This window comes from Phoca vitulina, unplaced genomic scaffold (assembly GCF_004348235.1).
Source record: "Phoca vitulina isolate PV1807 unplaced genomic scaffold, GSC_HSeal_1.0 scaffold3, whole genome shotgun sequence".
NCBI classification, from domain to species: domain Eukaryota; kingdom Metazoa; phylum Chordata; class Mammalia; order Carnivora; family Phocidae; genus Phoca; species Phoca vitulina.
The window spans coordinates 86,796,098-86,818,386 of NW_022589706.1; the positions used below are offsets into that span (position 1 = coordinate 86,796,098).

Sequence of the window (22,289 nt, forward strand, 5' to 3'; positions counted from 1 at the left end):
ATGCTAGAATAGACATATACACATATTATTGGTTTACTAACAGGCTTGATGGGATATTTCATTTAAATCTACTAATTTTTACTCTCCCCTCAGTCTTAACAGTATTTATTAGAAAGTTGTCAAAGTCACTCCTTATTCCTGAAACTTGCCTTCTTTGTCTTTCATACCTAAATCAAGGATGACAAATACAGGGCACTTGTGTCATCACTCATATTTCCCTTGCCATGGCAGTCATTCTTTCCCAAAAAGTTCTCACAAGCCATCTTATACAGTATACCAGGCAGTCATTAAGAGTAACTGGCACATGAGATGAAACCCATCTTCTTCCTTTATCTGGATTTACTTCCACTAGTACCATATTGGCAGATGCTATTTGAAACTTTCAGCATGGGGTCTGATTTCTTGCCCAGCAAAAAACACACACTCTTTAATTTCTGTTAAAGCTTTTTGTATTCCCTTTTGGGCCAACAACTAATTTATTTCTTACGTGAGGAAACCCAAGGTCCAAGCTCATCTGCAGAGCAGAGATAACTATGGATAGGTTTCCCATATGCAATGAAAATTCACGCACACCTCATGTTATTCTACTCACATAACATTAGCACTAATTAATATGTTTTGAGTATGAACTTGAGTGCCACTAATACCTGTAAATTGCAAATATGAAGACTGAGAATTAAAGAGAGTCAGGATTAGCATTCAGGCAAAGACTCTTGAATTGCTAACTTGTACTCTCTACCACCTCCACTCCTCCACTTCTCCAGATCCTTCTAAATCTTCCCAGACAAGGGTAGCATTCCTCTGAGAAGTCCTTAGTTTTTTTAAATTTTTTTAAAGATTTTATTTATTTATTGGAGAGAGAGAGTGTGTGTGTGTTGAGAGAGGGAGCATGAGCAGGGGGAGGGTCAGAGGGAGAAGCAGACTCCACGCTGAGCAGGGAGCCCAATGTGGGACTTGATCCTGGGACTCCAGGACCCCAGGATCATGACCTGAGCTGAAGGCAGTCGCTTAACCCACTGAGCCACCCAGGCACCCCGTCCTTAGTTTTTTTAAAAAGTCCTTAGTTTTCTTTATATGCTATTATAAGCATACATTGAGAGTAATAGACTTTCTCAGGAAAACACCCACAGGAAAGCAAATATGACAAAACATTAACACCTGGCCAATCTAGGAGAAAGCCCTCTTGGTATTCATTGTACCATTCCTGCAACTTTTTTGAAGGTTTGAAATCTTTCTAAATAACAAGATGGAGACAAAAGGGTTATAGACCTAATTTTCACTGAGTAAAGGGTCTTAAAATTATAGATCCCTTAGAATATTAATAGAACAATTTATATGTTCATTAAAACATTTTTAAAAATTTGAGGAGGGTGCAGAAAATAACCTTAGGTAATTTAAGTATGAGTGATAAAGGAATATGCAGCATAGGAAAATTGTTTCTATCCTTTTGCTTTTGAGAACTAACCTCCTAATAAGAACAGCTTGACCAACGGGAATAAATGCAAAGGACAGCAGCCAAGACACGCAGGCTAGATCTGGAGACAAAGTCATATGGAAATCATAGAATTTTAAAGCAGGAAGAGGTTTTTCAAATTGTCTACTTCAATCTGCTCATCTTACTGATCATGGAATTCAATACCAGGCTTTAAATGAACTGTCCAAATTTCTGTAGTCTGATAGCAGCAAAACTACTCATTTCTTCTGTGTCTCAGTTGGAGCCTGTATCATTCTAATTCCTTTATTAAGTGATGAAGCCATCCCAAGATGGCTTATGAGAAAAGGGGTGGGGGGGCCCACAGCGAACATTATGGTGATAGATTCATTGGCCAACATGACTGAAAAAGGCATATAGGGATAACTTAACTTTTAGAGGAACTGGCTAAAAATGTTCATCTCTCAGGCATGTGTTCCACTAGGCCAACTTCATTATTAGGCTATAAGGTGGTTCTCCTAGTCCCAAGCTCATATCATCACACACCAATCCTATAGACAAGATTTTGCTTTTCCTATAATACAAACAAAAGTCCCAAAATTAAATTTGATTGACCCTGATCAGCCTGACTTGGGTCATGTGCCCATCCTTTAACCAATCACTGTGGCTATGGGAGGAAAAGGCCAAATGCATTTGATTTACTTAGTAAAGGTCATATTCCCCGGTCCTGGACTCAAGAAAAAGTCATAGTCACTGAAATCACAGACTGAGAGTGGGAGAGAGTTGGATCAATTACAAAAAGCTGGGATACTGTTAACACAAGAAGTAGGTACAGATAACAAATGGCAAAATCCAAAAATTCTACAACATCTATCCATAAGCAAAAGTTGAAAAAACAAAGGCTAAGAGAAGACAAAAATTGCCTTTTAAAAAACACCCCCCCAAAAAAAAACTATCTTAAGGGGAAAAGAAAGACTAATCTGTTTTCTTATACTTTAGGAAAGAATAAGGACCAATAGGCAGAGGAAAAAAGGATACAGATTCAATTCAGTAGACGTGAAGAACTTTCTAACAATTAAAGATATCCAGTAACTGAACAGGTAGCATCATGAAGTAACGAGTTTCCCATAGTTGGAAGCCTTCAACCAGAAGGAGGGTGACCATCTGTCAGGAATGTTATAGAAGGGATCCCTATACTGGGTGGGAGGTTGCTCTAAACTGCCTGTTAGATTCCTTCCAACTCTAAGATTCTAAATTATTGAGAACAGCATGAATAAAAGATCTAAACCCATTCAAGAACTAAATTATTCAACAAAAGGTAATAGAACTTTTAGCTATGAAGTTGAATCAACCAGACTTTGGGTGCCAGCTATCCCATTTTATAAGGAAAACAGATACAAATCTTTAAAAATTATTATTTTTAAATTACAACATTAAAGTTAATTTTACAAGGGAGCACACCACCCTCCCCCCAAAATTTAAAAATTTTCTTTCAAATTTGATCAATGTTTACATAATTTGACTTCTATCAGACTTATTCCCTAATTGAACAAAGCTAGCTTTTATATTACTCTTTTTAATCTTCCCAGCTCCTGGGATATAGGAGAGCTGGATGGCCCTGCTACCGTCAAGCTGTACTTTTTCACTCAGCATTACAATAAATATGTTTACTACACTGATACAAAATCTACATTGTTAACATTTTAACACCTTATACATTCAGTTGTGTTGGTGTATCATATTTACTCAGCCATTTCCCTGTTGGCATTTAGGCTTCTTTGAACTCTTCACTATAGTTCTACCATGAACATCTTTATTCAAACAGCCTTTACCCCTTTTGAATTATTTCCTAGGTCTGGGGTTAGTCAGCCAAAGGGTATGGATAATTTTATGGTTCTGAATATGTATGACCAAAAGAATGTCAGCAGTTTGCATTGCTACTAGCAATAACTGAGTTTAACAGTTCCTTAAGGCATTGTCCTTATTAGGTTCAATTCAACATTTTAAAAATTGCTAATATATATTTAGTGGTACTTTTTAATTATTTACTTTACTTTTTTTTTTTTTCCTCTACTAGTGAGTTAGAATAGCATTCTCAATTTTTTTTTTTTTTCTTTTTTTAAGCAAAACACAAGTCTTAACCTGCATTTCTACTGTAGGGAGAGAACTCAGCAGTGCATGTAGATCTAAAGTCACACCAAAGGAAGAGAATAAAACAGTGTTAAAGTAACCAAATTAGGCCCTAGTTGGAGTTCATTCATGCTAAGCTCCACGTTAGCAAACCAAAACTTAATTAAGTTTGTATGCTAGGCTCTCCCAGGACATGAAGGCCTAGCTCAACCAGTCAGCACTTGCCTGCACAACACAAGTTACCTAACCCAGCTCCAAACTTCCCTTTGCTCCAATCAGCAAATGCCCAGTATAACTCCCCTGCTCCTCCTCACTTTAGTCTATAAAACCCTCTCGAATTGAACAATTCTTTGGAGCTCCCTTCTACCTGCTGTACTGGATGTTGCTCAATTCATGAATCACTGGACAAAGCCAATACAATCCTTAAAATCTACTCAATTGAATTTTGTTCTTTAAAAACAGCAAGTATAAAAATTAATTCCAAGAAGAAGGGCAAATCAATTTCTCCTCTGAATCAGAGTGGTCTCTCTGGGAAGGCTAGAGAACATTGAGCAAGCATTGGTTCAACATCTCTCTGATACAGCTTCCTGAAACTGAAGGAATGCTAAAGAAAGTGCAGGTTCTCCAATAAGTTCCTTTTCCTTTAAATTCACATATGTTAATCCAGAAACCATACTTTTTCCTGGGATTTTGAACAGATTCCAAACATCTCAAAAATAATTCCCCATACTGAAGCCTCTGCTAAACAGAAAAGCAGATAAAAAATCATATATGAAGCAAAAATTAAAGCACATGAAACATAATAAATTAACATCATAGTATTATGAAAAAAAGCAAATTTTTTTGATTTGCACTTGTTTTTCTAAGATTCTGTTACTAAATGAGTAAAGATCGCTCTGATTTGTTCATTTTCCTCTGGAAAGATGTCCAAATAAGAGTGAAAGAACATTAAAAATAAGCTATTAAAGGTGTGAAAGTGAGAGATTAAAAGTTCTTATTCCCACAGCAACTGCACAAGACACATTTGCACTACATAGGCCACTCCTTAGACAGGCATCTATTTCTTACTACTTAACTAATTCCTATGAAAACACAAGGTAAATACACTAATAAAATCACAACTAAACTACGCACAATTTGAGACCAACATGTCATAGTTGACTAGGTAATAGCAAATATATTTGCCACAGGTAACTAGCAATAATAGCTTTTTATGTATAATATCCATATTGTGCAGCCCAGTGAAAACAGGCTGCCCCTCCCATAAGATGTGGTTGAAAGTGTGTTATCTGGGATGTAACCTGAATAATGTCTTTTTCACAAAATGCTACTATTAGATTTTTTTTTTAAGAGGTGATTCCCTAAATCTCCAGGAAAGACCAAAGTCTATGAACAAAAGAATCACAGTTCAAAGAGAAACTCATCCACTAAATGAAAGGTAGACAACACTAAGAAAAGGAAGAAGTTGTGACATCAGTCCTGGCTGAGGATCAGAGGATTCTGGCCACCCTTTGGAGGAAGTTCTTAAATTTTGCCAGATACTCAGATGAGAATTTGAAAGAGAATAAAATGGAAGCTTCTTAAGAGTAGGGACATAGACCTGGGGCTAATGCCTAGTGGTGTTCAATAAATATGTGTTAAATGACTGACAACAATTCAGAAGAAGCCCGAATCTCTGAAAGGCCAGAGAGTATATTCTAGACTAAAGGACTTCTGTAAGACTTGACCACCAAGTTGAACAAAACTAATCTCTATATTACTCTTTTTACCTGCCCTGCTATATACATATTCTGTGCCTTCTGAATCTTCATGTATATAAGCAATTTCTGTTCACTCTGTAGCCTGACTGAAGAGCACATAACTGCTTGACTTATCAAGTTGTCAGACACAAGCCAAAAGAGGGAGAACTTCAAAATGTGCCTTAAGCTCCATCCAGAGTTGGCAGTAAAAGGCTGATGTTCTCTGTGCCACTATATATAATCATAAAGCTTTTTGTAATACATTTATAAGGCAACTTTTTATAAGAAACACTACTGAGAGCCAAAGCAAAATTTCAAGAATGAAAGTGTTGTCATTAGAGCAAAGCAAAGAGGCCCATCAGGGAATGTTTTTGGCTTCCCATGGTGATATTTGTTTCTGATTATATATATAATATTAAATACTTTCCTCTGGGTTTTAAAAGGCTTTTAAGAAAGGAAATAGGGGCACCTGGGTGGGTCAGGTCATTAGGCGTCTGCCTTCAGCTCAGGTCATGATCCCAGGGTCCGGGGATCGAGCCCCACATCGGGCTCTCTGCTCAGCGGGAAGCCTGCTTCTCCCTCTCCCACTCCCCCTGCTTGTGTTCCCTCTCTCGCTGTGTCTCTCTCTGTCAAATAAATCAATAAAATCTTAAAAAAAAAAAAAAAAGGAAATAAACCAGATTAATTTTCTTTCTAATTTGTGATATCCAAAGGCATATCTTCTAGTTTCTATAGTCCTGATTATCAAAAACAGGAAATAGGTCTTTAAAATAAGTCTTTAAGGGGTGCCTGTGTGGCTCAGTCAGTTAAGCATCGGCCTTCAGCTCAGGTCATGATTCCAGGGTCCTGGGATTGAGCCCAGAGCAGGAAGCCTGCTTCCCCCTCTTCCTCTGCCTGCCGCTTCCCCTCCACCAACTGCCTACCTCCCCCCACCCCCCTGCTTGAGCACTCTCTTTCTCTGTCAAATAAATAAATAAAAATCTCTAAAAAAAAGATAAAAACAAGTCTTTAAGTTTCTGTCTATTTTAATTCCCTCTCTGGGCCTGAAGACATTTTAATCAGAGTCCAAGTAACTCATTCTTCTCCATACACAGGCATATTTATTTTCCATTGACAAATAGCTTGATATTTTCTCTATACAATAGTCTATAATTTTCTCAAAGAACAGATAAAAGATATAAAAAGTTTTTTTGTTTTTTTTTTTAAACACTGTCCAACTTCCCTTCAACAAAATGGGTAGGGTAGTTTGATGTGTGTTTTCTAACATCACCAAGCAGCTAACTCAGTTCTGACACTATCCCCTGGAGATAAGATCACAGATCTCACACCTTAAGAGCTCAGCGCCACAGACTGCCCTCCTTCTGATGCCAAGTGCAGGTCCAGGTTGTTACCTGTGCTTCTAACCAAGTGGTTCTAAATTGGAGGTTTCCATGACCCCATCCTTGGTTCAGTGAATTTGCTGGAACAGCTCACAGACCTCAGAGAAACTTTTACTGGTTTATATATATAAAGGATAATACAAGGATACAGATGAATAGCCAGATGTAGAGGTACATAGGACAAGATGTGTTGGAAGGAGCACTGAGCTTCCATGTTCTCTGTGCAAATCACTCTGCTTACATGTTCTTGTGTTCACTAACCCAGAAGCTCTAGGAACCTCTGTCCTTTTGGGTTTCCATGGGGGCTTCATTGCATAGACATGATTGATTAAATCATTGACCATCACTGATTGATTCAACTTCCAACACCTCTCTACCCTCCTGGAGTTCAGGCGGTGGGACTAAAAGTTCTAACCCTCTAATCACCAGGCTTATTCTCCTGGCAACTAGTCCCTATCCTTAGTTAACTAGAGACTTTCCAAAAGTATCCTCATTAGCATAACAAAAGACATTTATCACTCTCCTCCAGTAGGAAATTCCAAGATTCTAGGAGCTCTGTTCCCAGAATGGGATGAAAACCAAATATATGATTGACCCTTGAACAACACAGGTTTGAATTGTGCAGGTCCACTTATACTTGGATTTTTTACGGGACTATTAAGTATTTTCTCTCCCCTACTATTTTTTAGTAGCATATTCTTTTCTCTAGTGTAGTTTATTGTAAGAATACAGTATATAATATGTATAACATACAAAATATGCTAATCAACTATATATGTTATAGCAGTAAGGCTTCCAGTCAACACTAGGCTATTAGTAATTAAGTTTTGGAGGAGTCAAACATTATACATGGATTTTTGATTGTGCAGGTCAGTGTCCCTAACCCCTGCATCCTTCAAGGGTCAACTGTATATTTCTTATAAATCACAATATCACAGGTAGTAAGGAAAATATTCATGAATTAGTTGTATCCCTCTTACCATCCACTGAGAGAGACATATCCTTGCCCATTTATAGAAATATACACAAAGGCAGATACCCTACCAAATGCTCTCAAGGCTCCAACAACCAACACACCCAGAGGAACACTTAACAGAGACAAAGACACAAACCTTCAGAGAGATACTAGACAGAAGACAAAAGGAACAAAAGAGACAGAGAAATGTGTATTACTTGCAAAGGATGGACGGCTACTCAGGCAGGCATCCAGCAGCACACCCAGGCACAGCCCTCGTGCCAGGGAAGAACAGAGGTACCCCGCTGGGGTGTAACTGTGTATTACACACACACCCTAACACACATGCTCTCCTCTCTCCCTCACAAACACACTTTCTTACATACACACACTGTCTCTCTCACACACTCCTTTTCTAACACTTTCACACACACACTCTCACACATACAATCTCTTAAAATCTGTTATGTACATAATCACTCTCACACACTCCAACAGTTTCACACACACACACACAATCTCATACACACAGACACTCTCTTCACATACAATCTCACACACATACATACAGTCCCTTAATGTACATTGTCTTACACACAGTCTCACAAACGCGCGCGAACACACACATTCGCTCTTAGGTCTCACACCCGCCCCCGTTGGCTCCGCCCCCGCCGTCGCCCCGCCCCCGGGTGGGCTCCGCCCCGGAGGCCGGGGCGGGGCGAGCCAGTGACAGGAGAGGCCGGGCCGGGCTGGTACTTCTGGCACCCTGGCCAGCGGGGCGCGCTCCGGAGGCTCGTGTGTGTGGCAACGCGGCCGATCTCCGGGCGGCCCTCGGGTGGCGGCCGCTGCCTCGCATTTCACGCTCGGCTCCTCCGGCGGCCGTCCCGGCGGCGGGAGTTGGCGACGGGATGTGCTCGGCCGGGGAGCTGCTTGGCGGCGGCGGCAGCAGCGGTGGGGAGCGCGACGAGGACGGGGACGCGCTGGCGGAGCGGCCGGTGGCGGGGACAGAGCCGGAGCCCGGGGCGAGCCCGCGCCGACGCGGGCAGCGGCCGCTGGAGGAGCGCGAGCAGGTGAGCGGGGAGGGGCGGCGCGGCCCGGCCGGTTTCCCGAGCCCCACCCGGCGGCGGAGGGAAGTAGGCGGGCGGGCGGAGCCTGCGCTCTGCTCGGCGTGGGGCGCTGGTCGCTGCGGCGTTCGGGGAAGCTGCCCCGAGGAGCGGTTAGACGGCGCGCTCTGGGCCGGGCTGCGGGGTCGTGCGTGCGCGGTGGCGAGTGCCCCGGGATCGCGTGCCTGGCGGGGTCAGCACGGCCCTTCCCCTGCCGTCGGGCAGAGGAGGCTCAGGCCGACACCCAGGGCTCTGTGGAAGTACCTTCCATAACGGTCACTTATCTAAAAGCCTTACATGTAAACACTTTTTTTTCAACTTCAAGTCCATACCCCTGTGCTGTGTTTTAGGGGATAGCTGCTCCCTTCCTGCCCTCCATCTTGGCATTTCTGAACCCACACCTAGCGCCTCTGAAAAGGTGTGGGTGTATTTCTCTAGATAAGCAAGCAATGTCTGAAGGCATGTGTAGGAGCGAGTATTACAATGGATATCTTGACAGGGACTCTCCAAGAGTAGGTTCTTCACATGAACACAAATGAGATCTAAACTTCATTTTAAAAGTGAAAAAGCAAGAAAATTGCTTTCAGTTAGTAGCAAAGGGAAAGAAGTATTAAGAGGCCAGAGGTAATAAGGGAAAGAAGTTGGGTAATTTTTGAAACTCTCTGAATTTGTTCTCACTACATGAAGTATGATAATAGGCATTACAACATATCAAATGTCTTCAAGATTAAGCAAGAAATTTAATAAAAGAAATTGAATCATATGTAGGATGGATTTTCACCAGCAAAAACAGTAATTAGACTCTTGAAAATACCTGAGATCAGCCAACCTTCAGAATCACATTAAGGAGCAGAAATGCAAATGATTATTTGCCTTTGCTCCAGCTTATACTGTTGGGACAATCAGCTGATACCTGTCTCCTTTCATTATTCTCCATCTGTCCTTTTTGTCATATTTCACAAACTCCAATATCATCACTAAATGCATTAATAAAGTATAACTTCTAGTATTTCAACATTTTATTTAGAAAACAGAAATACCATTGCATGGCACACACAAAATATGCCTTAGCATTAGGCTGGCTCACCATGTGGAAGTATAATTTTTCATCCTTATGACAGTATAAGAGATGGCATGGTGACTGAAGCAAATAATTGGTCGCTAGGAGATCTTCCTGATTCCCTTCCTAGTGCCCCCCCCCCCCAACTATACCATGACTCAGTAGCTAAAGGGCTTAGTTTCCTCTTGGTTTAGTTGTTCAACTGGAAAAGTGAAGAAAACAGCAACAGGAACTCCCTGGATGGTGGTGGTGGTGAGGGGGATACATTTGAACCGAGGTTCTCAAAGTAAATTTTCAAATGTTTTAAGGGAGCATGTAAAATATTACTTCATTTACACTTCTGTGGATTTCACATCATCAGTATCTCTGGTCTTACCAAAATTGCTTATGGTACAAAGGAAAAGGATGAAACAAACAAAAATGAAACATATATCCTAGAAAACATATATCCTATCACTTTGCATACCTGCTTCTTTCATTGCCTGTCATGGAAATTTATTTTCCTGTACTCCTTTGAAATGTTTGAAAATTTTTTTTTATCAGATGATGTATTTATGTACTGTAAGCCTACATAGACAATAATTGAAAATTACACCAGAGATATGCACTTACCCCAAATCCGCACCAAAGAAGAACTTCTTATCAAGAAACCAAAAATGAACAAAAAATTGGGGCAATGCAACCCTTTTGGTATAAGAAGCAAGCTTTTGTGATAAATCATTTATTGATAATATTATCACCAAGGCTTGTTTTCTTCTTTTTTTTCAAGTCCTGCAAATGAAATTTAAAATTTTTATGCACTCCCTTGCAATGATGGTAACTACAGATATACAAATGCTTGAGGAAGAAGTAAATGAATTCGGTGACTATAAAATACAACCTAAGGATTTGTTTCATCTAGTTTTTCTTTAGGGGATGGTATGTGTTTGTTATTTTAAGAGCGCACCGACTCCAAATTACAAATAGAATATTTTTGAAAACTTGGTTTGCAGACTAGTTATTTAGAATTTAAAGTGAATTTTTTCCACAGAAACAATGATAGAAAGAGAACCAACACTAATTAGCTGGAAATGAGGCAGAGGCTATCTTGCCGGTGTTCTTTCTGCTCAGCACACTCACTTGGTGTTCCACAGTCTTAGCCTTATGGATGTTGAGAGAGAACTGGTGGCATCCGTGGGGCAGCGGCAGCGGCCTCCATAGAGGCTCCTTTATATGTGGATCAAGGCTACGGTGGTGCTCTTGAACGCAGTAGCTTTAGAAGACTCCTGACTTTTGCTCCTCCAGCTTTCAGTGATTTTTTTCAGCCCCTAATTTTTTGTATTAAATTCTTTCTATTTTTATTTCCTTCACTGAGTTTTGCCCTTACCTGGTAACTTGATGAAGTTTCTTCAGTTAGCTCATTGGTATGATACCAGCTCAGAATGTATCTATAGCTTGGTATTTATTTCATGTAAAACTGAAATAGTTATATAGGTATTTTCTTTTCTTTTTTTTTTTTTTTAAGATTTTATTTATTTATTTGACAAAGAGAGACACACCAAGAGAGGGAACACAAGCAGGGGGAGTGGGGGAGGGAGAAGCAGGCTTCCTGCTGAGCAGGGAGCCCGGTGCTGGGCTCAATGTGGGGCTCCATGCGGGGCTTGATGTCAGGCTCAATGCCGGGCTTGATCCCAGGACCCTGGGATCGTGACCTGAGCCGAAGGCAGACGCTTAACAACTGAGCCACCCAAGCGCCCCATAGGTATTTTCTTAATAACTAAGATTGTCAGCATCATTTTTTTCTTACTATTTGTTCTTAAATGCTACTCCATCTGAGAGAAAACTAAGGTTCTTTTGTCTCTCCAGGTAGGGTGATTGACAAAGGAGGCCTGGTTAAAATCAAGGATCCTAATAGTCTATACCAACAGGAACATTGGGCTGATATGATCCAAATCTATACTCATCTGGGATTATATAGTCCTCCTTGTTTTCATCACTTTGGCCATCTGCATTTTCACTTGTATCTTTGTTGGGATCATCAGCATTCTCAGCAGATTCAGCACCTGGTTCTGTATTTTCCTCATTTTTAATTCCATTTTCCAATGCTGCTTCGTTTTCTTGATCAAGTTCCTCGATCTTTTTAGCTTTTTCTTTGCAGCTGCCGAACTATGTGATACCTAAACAGGGTTTTACTGTAAGCTGTGTTCACTCTTATACAAATGAAGAAGTTGCAAAGAATACTCATCGCAGCAGCCTTCCTCATTATCAGAAATTAAAGAAATTTCTGAATAAACTGGCAGAACAGTGCAGGCACAAGAGGAAGCTTAAGATGTGCAAGAAGCTTAACATATTTCAAAGAAAATAATGGTTCTTTGTTTTTAATGTTAACCTTTTTTAAATACAATACTGATAGAAGAAAACTATTGTACTCTTTTGTTTTAGTGCAAAAATAATAGATGTCTGTTCATGTGTTAAGAGTTACAGCAAAAATACATATACGGTTAAGTTAATGAAGAATTGTTTCTGTTAAGTTAATGAAGAATTGTTTTTGTTTTATCAGAATGGTAACAGACCGAAGTACTTTGTAGAGACTGACTCGCTACTTAAGACAACTTGCACCACTAAGAAAAAAGATATAGAATCATTCAGAGAAATGAAATTTAGTTCCAAGCTTCAAAGAAATGTCAAAACTTTTGATTCCATTCAATAAAGAACAAAACCAAAAAAAAAAAAAAAAAATCAAGTATCCTAAGAAAGGAGGACTTGAAAGAATAGAACAGGTCCTTTAGATGAAGGAACTGTGTCAAGTTTGAAGTAGGCATCAGGCATCTAAGAGAGATAAGCAAGGGAAAGAGGCAAAATGCCCAAGGGATTGAAGGGAAAGGGCAAAACTATCTCACGTGTGTGTTGTTCATTGTGTGTATGAGAGATGATTCAGTTATGTTCATGACTATGAACGTCAGGTGGCTTTATATAAGAGAGTCTCTGATCTACTGCATAACTGAAAAGGCTAAACATCTCTAGTCCTTTTATTATATGCCTACAGTGTGAATAGCATCTGCCTAGATGTGTCAGTTCACAACCTGAATAACCTAAGATGGCCTTTCTTACCTCCTAGAGCATAGAGATCCCATTATCCTCAGATTGACTTTAGAATCATTATCTTTAGCTCTAAGGTCTTTCTTTATGATTTTTGAAGTAATGTACTTTGGAAAATGTAGGAATAAAGAAAACTCTAAGGAAGAAAACAAAAGCATTTGAAATCACACTCCAAGTAACGTTCTGTTAAAAAATATCAAACATTTAAAAAAATGTATCTCATACATTTGGTATTAGTACATTCATCTCTCTCTCATATATTACTATACCTGTATATATGTATACACAAATATATTTTTAACATTTTTTTTAAAGATTTTATTTATTTATTTGACAGAGAGACACAGTGAGAGAGGGAACACAAGCAGGGGGAGAGGGGGAGGGAGAAGCAGGCTCCCCGCTGAGCAGGGAGCCCAACCCTGGGATCATGACCTGAGCCAAAGGCAGACGCTTAATGATTGAGCCACCCACGCACCCCTATTTTTAACATGTTTTAATGTAATATTGAATTTGCTTTCTTGTTTTAACTACTTAGCATGTTGTATCATTTTCTTGTGTTATGAAAAATTATTTGTAAAAATTATTTTTAGGGCTGCCTAATAGTCCATTTTTCTACTACTGTACATTTAAGGTGTTTCAAACTTTCTTTTTAAATAATGCTGTAAGGTTGCTTGTAAATCTTCACAATTCTACCTTGCAGTAGATTCCTAGAAATGAAAGAACTAGGTCAATGAGTCAAACTCATTGAAGCCTCTTAGAACATTCTAAAGGATTGCATTCAAGAAAGGTCACACCAATGTACACTTCCAACATTGGTGTGTGAGAGTGCTGATTGGAAACCATCCGTGCCTGTAATGAATGGTATAATTTATAGATTAATCTTTGCCAATTTAGTGGGTCAAAATTATCTTATGTTGTAAAATATTGCTGGAGAGGTTTACTAAACCTTTCATATATTTATTGAGCATTTGCATTTCTTTTTAATCATGTTCTTTGATCTTTTTTGACACTAAGATGTTAATCTCTTACTTCACATTGATTATAAATATTTTCTCTGCTTGCTATTGACTTTATAATTTTGTTAATGATGTTTTTGATTTAGAAATGCTTTAAATTTTTATTAGCTAAAGGAATTTATTTTGGTAATTTCATTTGCACATATCACACATACACGCATAATATATATACAAATCTATATCTGTTTAGAACATTCTTTCTAACCCTACAATCAGTTAAATATCATCCAATATTTTCGTGTGTATGTGTGTGTTTATGGTTTTATTATTTTTTTTTAAATTCTGTATGTTTAGTCTCTTTAGAATAACTTTATGTATTGTGTGAGGTATGGAACTAATCTGTCTTGTTTTGATTTGTTTTTTTCCCAATGATTGAATAATCCACTTTCTCCCTGGCTTTACAATCCTTTATAGTAGTTATAAATAGTAAAATCTATATTAAGCTTTTATATTTTTGTTGGTATTGTGAAAGGGATTTTTTCCCCACAAATTATCCTTTTGCTGCTGGTTTCTAGCTACTGGCTTTTATATATTTAGTTTTTAACCAGTTACCTTTCTGAATTCTTTTATTAATTCTAATGCTAATAACTACCAGCATCTCTTAGACTTGATTCTTTTGCATCTTCTAGATATATAATCATCCAGTCTATAGATAAGGTTGACTTTGCTTCCTTTTAAATGGTAATGCTTCATTTCTATTTCTTGCCTTTGTGATACCTAGAACTTTCAGATCAATGCTGGTTCATAGATATGTAGGTGAATAAATGAAGATAGCTTTATAAAAGCATTTGCTTTTGGTCTGGGGTGCCTGGGTGGCTCAGTCGGTGGAGCGTCTGACTCTTGGTTTCAGCTAAGGTCTTGATCTCAGAGTCCTGAGATCGAGTCCCCCCTGGCTCTGCACTCAGCGGGGAGTCAGCTGGAGAAATTCTTTCTCTCTCCCTCTCTCTCTGCTCCTCCCACTCATGCATATGCATGCACTCTCTCTCTCTCTTTAAAATAAATAAATTAACTAAAAATAAATAAACAAAATAAAAGCACTTGCCAGAGTATGTTCCACAGGATTATCTGTTAAAAAAAAAAAAAAAAAACTGCAGCAAAAGGAAGCCTTAAACTTCCTCTTTGTTCTATTAAAAATTTGATCAACAGTATAGATTCTAGATCCAGAACACCTGGGTTTGAGTCCTAACTCTGCACTTACTAACTGTAACTTTGGGCAAGTTAATTAACCTCTCCAGACTTCAGTTTCTTCATCTATATAAAGAGAATAATAATTGTATTACCTTATAGGATTGTTGGGAGGATTACATGAGTGAATAATGTGTGTAAAGTGCTTACAGCAATCCCTAGCACATAATAATCATATAAATGTTAGCTTTGGAGCCTAATTTTCAAACAGAACCCACACTGAAAAGAAATCTAAGAAATACAGTTTTCAAGTTTCCTAGCCTCTGCATTTAGAAAGTCACCATAGGAGGAAGGTGCTCCTCAGTGTTAATGTGCATATAAATCATCTCTTGTTAAGAGCAGATTGTGATTTCCTTGGTCTGGGGCAAGGCCTAAGATTTTGCATCTCTAATAAGCACCCAAGTGATGCTAATCCTATGTCTGTGTACTGTACTTTGAGTGGCAAGGGAATAGAGAGGATAAGGAAGTCAATCCATAGTGTTCACCATATTTGCCCTTAACGTAGTAGATATATGTAAGGAAGTCATTTAACTATTCCCTAGAAGGATATATTTGAACTCGTGGTGAGGTACAAGAAGCCAACAGTCATTCCTCAAGCCAGTGATTTGTTCTAGGTCCTACAACTAACTAGTGCTGGAGAGAACCAGAACCCAGGTCTCCAAATTCTAAAGCCAGTGTTTTTTCATATATGCAAAGAGGCCTCCCACGTAATGGGAGAACAGTCCTGACAAAAAGCTGCTGCTCTCCCTTAGACTGTGTAGTTCAAAACTAGATATCTGTTTATACCTACTTCTTTTCACACTTTTATTTATTTTTTATATGTGTATTATTTATCTAATAGAGGAATTTGGTCTGAAGCAATTGTGGGAACTGGTTAAGCAGTCTGTAAATCTGTTGAATCATGTCTGATGTTGGAGCTTGAGGTCCACTGGGCAGGCAGTTAGGAGGAAAGATGGATATAAATAATGGGGAGAATCAGGAGCAGCCTGGAACCCATAAGCATGTGCTGAAACTCCATGAAAACTAACTGGAACCTTGACTTTCACTGCTTCCCAGCTTGCCAGTGTGGATGACCTGCTAGAGCCAGGGCCTTTTCTCAAGTAGCTAAACACATACATCTGGATGAGGAGTTGGAGAAGCTGGAGGAGGATCCGGGGAAAGGGAAAGCAATTGCAGGTCCAGATGCTGCTTTGTGCTGACCAGGTGAGGCAGCAGATCAGCAACGACACATGAGCTACAGAGTGGTTACTGCTTCCCTTCCATCCTCCAATCTTCCAAGAATGCCATGGCCCACCCTAACTTTGTGTTGTGCAAGAGTCCCTCAATCATGAAGATTTAAAGCCAGGTTCACCACCATGTCTTGCTGAATGGTGTGTTCTAGAAAGTGGTTCAGTCAACTGGGTGGGTGGGGGTGAAGCTGGGGAAAAGGAAGCCCCAAGGTCTGGATTGAAGAAACTGGATGATGTTTGCCCAAGATTTCCAGGGCCATGAGTCAGAAATCATCACCAAAAAAAAAAAAAAAAATGTGCCTCTTATTAAAATGCAGGTTCTGATTCAGTAGATCTGGGGTGAGGCCTGAGGTGCTTCATTCCTCATAAGCCCCCAGATGATGCTGATGACACTGGTGAAGGGACTGCACTTTAAGTAGCAAGATCTGCTCCCTTTCATGTTTTTTTTTTTAGATTTTTATTTATTTATTTGACAGACAGAGAGACGGGGAGAGAGGGAACACAAGCAGGGGGAGGGGCAGAGGGAGAGGGAGAAGCAGGCTACCTGCTGAGCAAGGAGACCTAGGTGGGGCGCGATCCCAGGACCCTAGGATCATGATCTGAGCCTAAGGCAGACACTTAACGACTGAGCCATCCAGGCGCCCCCCTTTCATACTTTTAAAAGCAGTTTCCAAGCAATAACTGTAACAAGTGTTATGAGCTTAGTGAATTCATCCCTAAACTTAACCTAATCTTGTTCCCAAGGACATCCAGTCTTTAGAGTAACTCAGGGAATAATTTTGCATATGGTAGGCATCTTTTGTTTGCTTTTATCGTTATTCAGAGTGAAACCTCTAAATCAGTGGTTCTTTCCTGGGGCAGTTTTGTTCACAGGAGACATTGGCAATGGCTAGAGACGTTTTTCATTGTGAAGACTAGGGGGATACCACTGGCATCTAATAGAAAGAGTCCAGGGATACTGCTAAACATCCTATAATGCACAGAACAGTCCCTTACAACAAAGCATTATTTGGCCCAAATGTCAATAGTGCCAAAGTTGAGAAACCCATCTCAAAATATTAGGGTTACAGCAGTTTGAGTTGTCAAGAATAATTACTCTGCTAATAGATATTTCAATGGATAGTAAAAATTGTTTATTTTCTGAAGACTATGTGCCAAACAGGCAGTCCCTCAACTGATCATTTCTCTTATCTCTTCTTCCAACAACATCTCTTAAACAATGTTCTCTATTTTGCTCTCTCTCTCTCACATCCTTTTTCCTCCCTTCTCTCTTACTACCCATCTCCTTTCTCTCTCTTCCTATCGAGTGTCTCATTCTCCCATTGTCTTTTATTCTTCCCTAACCATCTCAGCTACTTTCTCTTTTTCTCCATACATCTCTCTACTACTCCTCTCCTCTGTAGAAGCTAAGCATTATGGAACAATGAAAAGGGTTTTGGAGTATGACAGTTCTAAGTTTGAATTCTGGCTTTTCAATTTTATAGCCGTGTCATTCTAATCACTTAATCCCTCAGAGACTCAATTTCCTCATTGTGACAGGTATTTTGCTACCTACTTCTTAAAGTTTGTATGAGGATTCAGTGACATTTTGTATTCAAAATACCTAGCATATAGTAGACTTTCAATGAATATTAGTTCCTTATTTTATCTTTACCTTTCCTCTCATTTTTCCCTCTGGTTCCCTTCTTTTTATTCCTCTCAACTAATCACATCATAAAACTGTATTTTTAGTATATGTAATATTTAGGTTTATAGAATAAATATTACTTATGTATTGAATAAAGTATTAAGATTTACTAATCTAAAAACTAACTGTTTAATATTTCTCTAAAAAAAATTAACTCGCCAACCTAAATTATGTTGCATTTTGTGGGGATCTTCAGTTGATTATTTTTTCAGTTGTGAGTCACTGATCCTTCCTAGGAAAAAGAATATCCACCTTTCTGTGTACAAGTTATTCTCAATTTCCTATTCAACAAAAGTGGTAAAGCAAGATTAAAGGGAAAAAAATAAAAGTACCATGACGTTAGCTTGTCCTGAGAGGCCTAAGTAGAAACTCTTTATCTTTATCCCAACCTTCTTTTTTTTTTTAATGTTTTATTTATTTATTCATGAGAGTCAGAGAGAGAGATAGAGAGAGGCAGCGGCAGAGGGAGAAGCAGGCTCCCCGCCTAGCAGGGAGCCCAATGCGGGACTCGATCCCAGGACCCTGGGATTGTGACCTGAGCCGAAGGCAGACGCTTAACCATCTGAGCCACCCAGGCGCCCCTATCCCTACCTTCTTTAAGCCTCAGGACACTATCTTCATTTTCTGCCTTCTTCTCTGGAATTGCAATCTTATCTTGCTGTAGCAGCCTTCAAAAACATTAGGAGTCCCTACTGGTCATGTTTTGGTTCATTAAGTGTGTTGTGTGTTTGTGTGTATGTGTGGGTATATTTAAGGGAAATGATAAGACAAGCAAAGAGTAGTTTCATTTCAGCAGAGAAACTGAATTTCTAGTTAACTTGATGCAAAAGATATGTTCTGTCTTTTGATCTATTTTTCCCCCATATCCAGTGGGTTGTTTTTTTTTTTCCATTTAACCTCTTTGGCAGCTACACCTTATCTTGGCAAAGGAAGAGGAAATTATTGGCTTTATTTGTTGTTGTTGTTTTCTTACAGCATCAACTATAGTTTATCAGTGTTCTGATCAAAGAGAAAGCAGAGTGCAAATGTTTTGAACTTTATGTTCAATATAGGATAAAATTATTATTAATACTTAATATCTAAACACAGTATTAAGAAAAATTTCTATTTGTGCTTTTTACTATATTCTCTTTGATATTTTCTAACATCTCTGAGATTTTTTAATTCTCTTTTTCAATTAATCTGAAAAAATTGATTTTTTTTTATCTTCCTGATCAAAATTTTACTTGAACATATGCAGACCATCTACAGAGGCAGGGAACTTACATTTGATTTCCCATGACCAGCAGATTTCATCAGTCTGATTGCATTCAGAATTCCTTATTTATGGTGCTCAGAAGTAATAACATATAACGGAAGCTATTGTCACTTCCCCAAGTTGAGAGTTAAAAAGGAAAGTCAGGGCACCTGGGTGGCTCAGTCAGTTAGGCATCCGACTCTTGGTTTTGGCTCAGGTCATGATCTCATGGGTTGTGGCATCAAGCCCCTCATCAGGCTCCATGCTCAGCAGGGAGTCTGCTTTGGGATTCTCTCCCTCTGCCCCTCCCCACGGCTCATGCGTGCATTGTCTCTCTCTCTTTCAAATAAATAAATCAATCTTTAAAAAAAAAAAAGGAAAGTCATTTTTAAGGAAACATACTTGATTTTGACTACTTTCAATGGACAAGCTATTCCATCTTGTGGTAATATCTAGTGTACCACCCTGCACATGTAAGATACTCAAAGTCACCAGATACTTCATGTCTTAAAAAATATGTAGATTTTAGGAAAAGTACAAAGTGTAGAAATTTTTAACCTACAGTTTGAATTAATCATATTCTTCACTTCATGGCCTAATACTATCTCTCATTAGTTCATGCATAGCCCTTTTTTTTCTTATTTAATTATTTTTTCATTATGTAATAATTCTCTTCCTCTACAATAGGCAACTTTTTTTTTTAAGTAATCTCCACCCTCAAGGAGGGGCTTTAACTCATGATCCTGAGATCAAGAGTCACATGCTCTACTGACCGAGCCAGCGAGGCAGCCCATAGGCAAATTTTAAGCATGTTTAATAGCTTTGGCTGAAATTGTGTTATCTTTTTGAATACTTGATGGTTTCATTTGGGTATGTTTGCACATGTGATTTAACACATTGGATCCTAACTCTTAACTACAGAGAACAAACTGATGGTTACCAGAGGGAAGGTGGGTAGGAGATGGGTAAAATAGGTGATGGGGATTAAAGAGTACACTTATCATGATGAGCACTGGGTAATGTATAGAAATGTTAAACCACTATATTGTACACCTGAAACTAATATAACACTGCATGTTAACTACACTGGAATTAAAGTTTTAAAACTTAATAAAATAAATAAAATAAAATATTGGATCCTATTGGTTAAAATGGAAATGAATACAAATTTTCATATTTTTCAGTTTACAATAATTTGACAGACCAATTCAAGAACTAGCCAATAGTACACCTGAAACTAATGTGTGTATCAATTATACTTCAATAATAATTTTTTAAAAACAATTTACAGTACTGTATATTAAAAAGGGTTACTTGAACTATATTTAAATTATACTTTAATAAACCAAACCAACTTAAAATAAAACAAACAAAAAGAACTAGCTGATATTCTCATTGATTTTCTCCTCAAAAAGTTTTTTTTTTTCCTTTACTGGTTCTATGTAATTTTAGGAGATAAGTGGAAATAAATAATAAATGCTCTAACTTTGCATCTAGTTAGAAATGGCAAACAAGGAGCACCTGGGTGGCTCTTAATTTCTGCTCTTGATTTCAGCTAAGGTCATGATCTCAGGGTCGTGAGATTGAGCCCCACATTGGGCTCCGCACTCAATGGAGAGTCTGCCTCTCTCCCTCTCTCTTTCTCTCTCCCCCTGCCACTCCCCTGCCTCTAAAATAAATAAATAAATCTTAAATAAGAGGAAACAGCAAACAAGTATAAATCTAATAATAAACATAAGTTATAATATATAATGCTGTAGTTAGGTGAAGCTTTATATGGTTAGTAAATTTTTATGTTTAACATATTATTTTTGTACATTTTATAGGAAATGAAAACTGCAATTATATTTAATATCCAATGAACAAGAAAAATGTCCGGCCTCACTAGAAATAAAAGAAATGCAAATTAAAACTATTAGGAATTATTTTTCACCCATCCAGTTGTTAAAGATTAAAAAGATAAGTGGTGAGGGTTTAGAGAAATTATATGACATAAGAATACACTACAGTTAAAAGTATAAACTGGTTCTGTGTTTCTGGAGGGAAATATGGTATCAGACCTCATTATTGCCCCCACTTTAAAGATGTAAAAAATGTAGCACAGAGAGGTTAAGTAATTTACTGAAAGTATCACAGCTAGTAAGTTGTGAAGTTGAGATTCAAACCCATGCTTAAAGCCTGAGTTTTTAACCACCAAGCTAGTGTTGGGCCATCAAACCAATTTAGTGGATTGTGAACAGGATAAGATAGATAAAAAGTGTTAGAATCTATCACACATGGTATGAGTGTCATTTTGTAGAACTTTAGTTTATATGTACTGGGTCAAGGTATAAAATATATTTCTAATGCAGATCATAGTCAAGATCCCAAGTCAAGATCAAGAAAATAGCCAGCTCCTTTCTGTCTCAGGATTTTTGCCTGGACTCTTTTCCCCAGAACTTCCCTTGACGGATCTTATATCATCAACCTAACTGTTACCTCTCTGAGATCCCAGCTCTGCTTACCACGTATAAAGAACCTCCAACGCATCCCAACTTCTTCTATTCCACTATTATGTTATATTTTCCTCATAGCTCTTCTCACTACTTGAAATTATCTTAATCATTTGTTTGTTAAAGTATTTATTCTCTGCCACTATCCACTCCCCCCTCACAGGCTCACAGAAGAACGTGAGAGCAGAGATCACATTTTGTGGCAAATGCTTCAATTATTTTGGCATCTCTGAGGTGCAATATAGAGTCTGTAAAAACTTCTATCCAAAACAACACTGCTGGTAAAAACTCAATTAATGTTTTGGCTGAAGTAATGTGGCTTCCCAGGGGTAATTATGACAAAAATTAGTTTTGAAAGAGAGAGGACTTTGTATATAACAGGAACATTCTCTATTGTCAGAATCAGCAGAAAAGAAACTAGTAGTGTTAGTTGTGTATTGAGCTAAGGATCCTTCTAAGATACTTGTAAGAATGTAGGCAAGGACTGTGTTTCTTGATATGCTGTATTTTAAAACCACCCCATTATCGAGAAGGCGAAAGGCTAATGAACATAGGATCTTGAAATAC

The 22,289-nt window shown here is 38.5% G+C and overlaps 1 protein-coding gene across 1 annotated transcript in view; it reads left to right on the forward strand.

Moving 5' to 3' along the window:
* The first annotated feature begins 8,381 nt into the window (after positions 1 to 8,381).
* Positions 8,382 to 22,289, forward strand: part of FAM241A (family with sequence similarity 241 member A) — a 40,194-nt gene continuing 26,286 nt past the window's right edge. Inside the window, exon 1 of the mRNA XM_032401012.1 lies at positions 8,382 to 8,705. Within this exon, the coding sequence (XP_032256903.1) occupies positions 8,544 to 8,705 (162 nt within the window). The 5' untranslated portion in view covers positions 8,382 to 8,543. The remainder of the gene's footprint in view (positions 8,706 to 22,289) is intronic.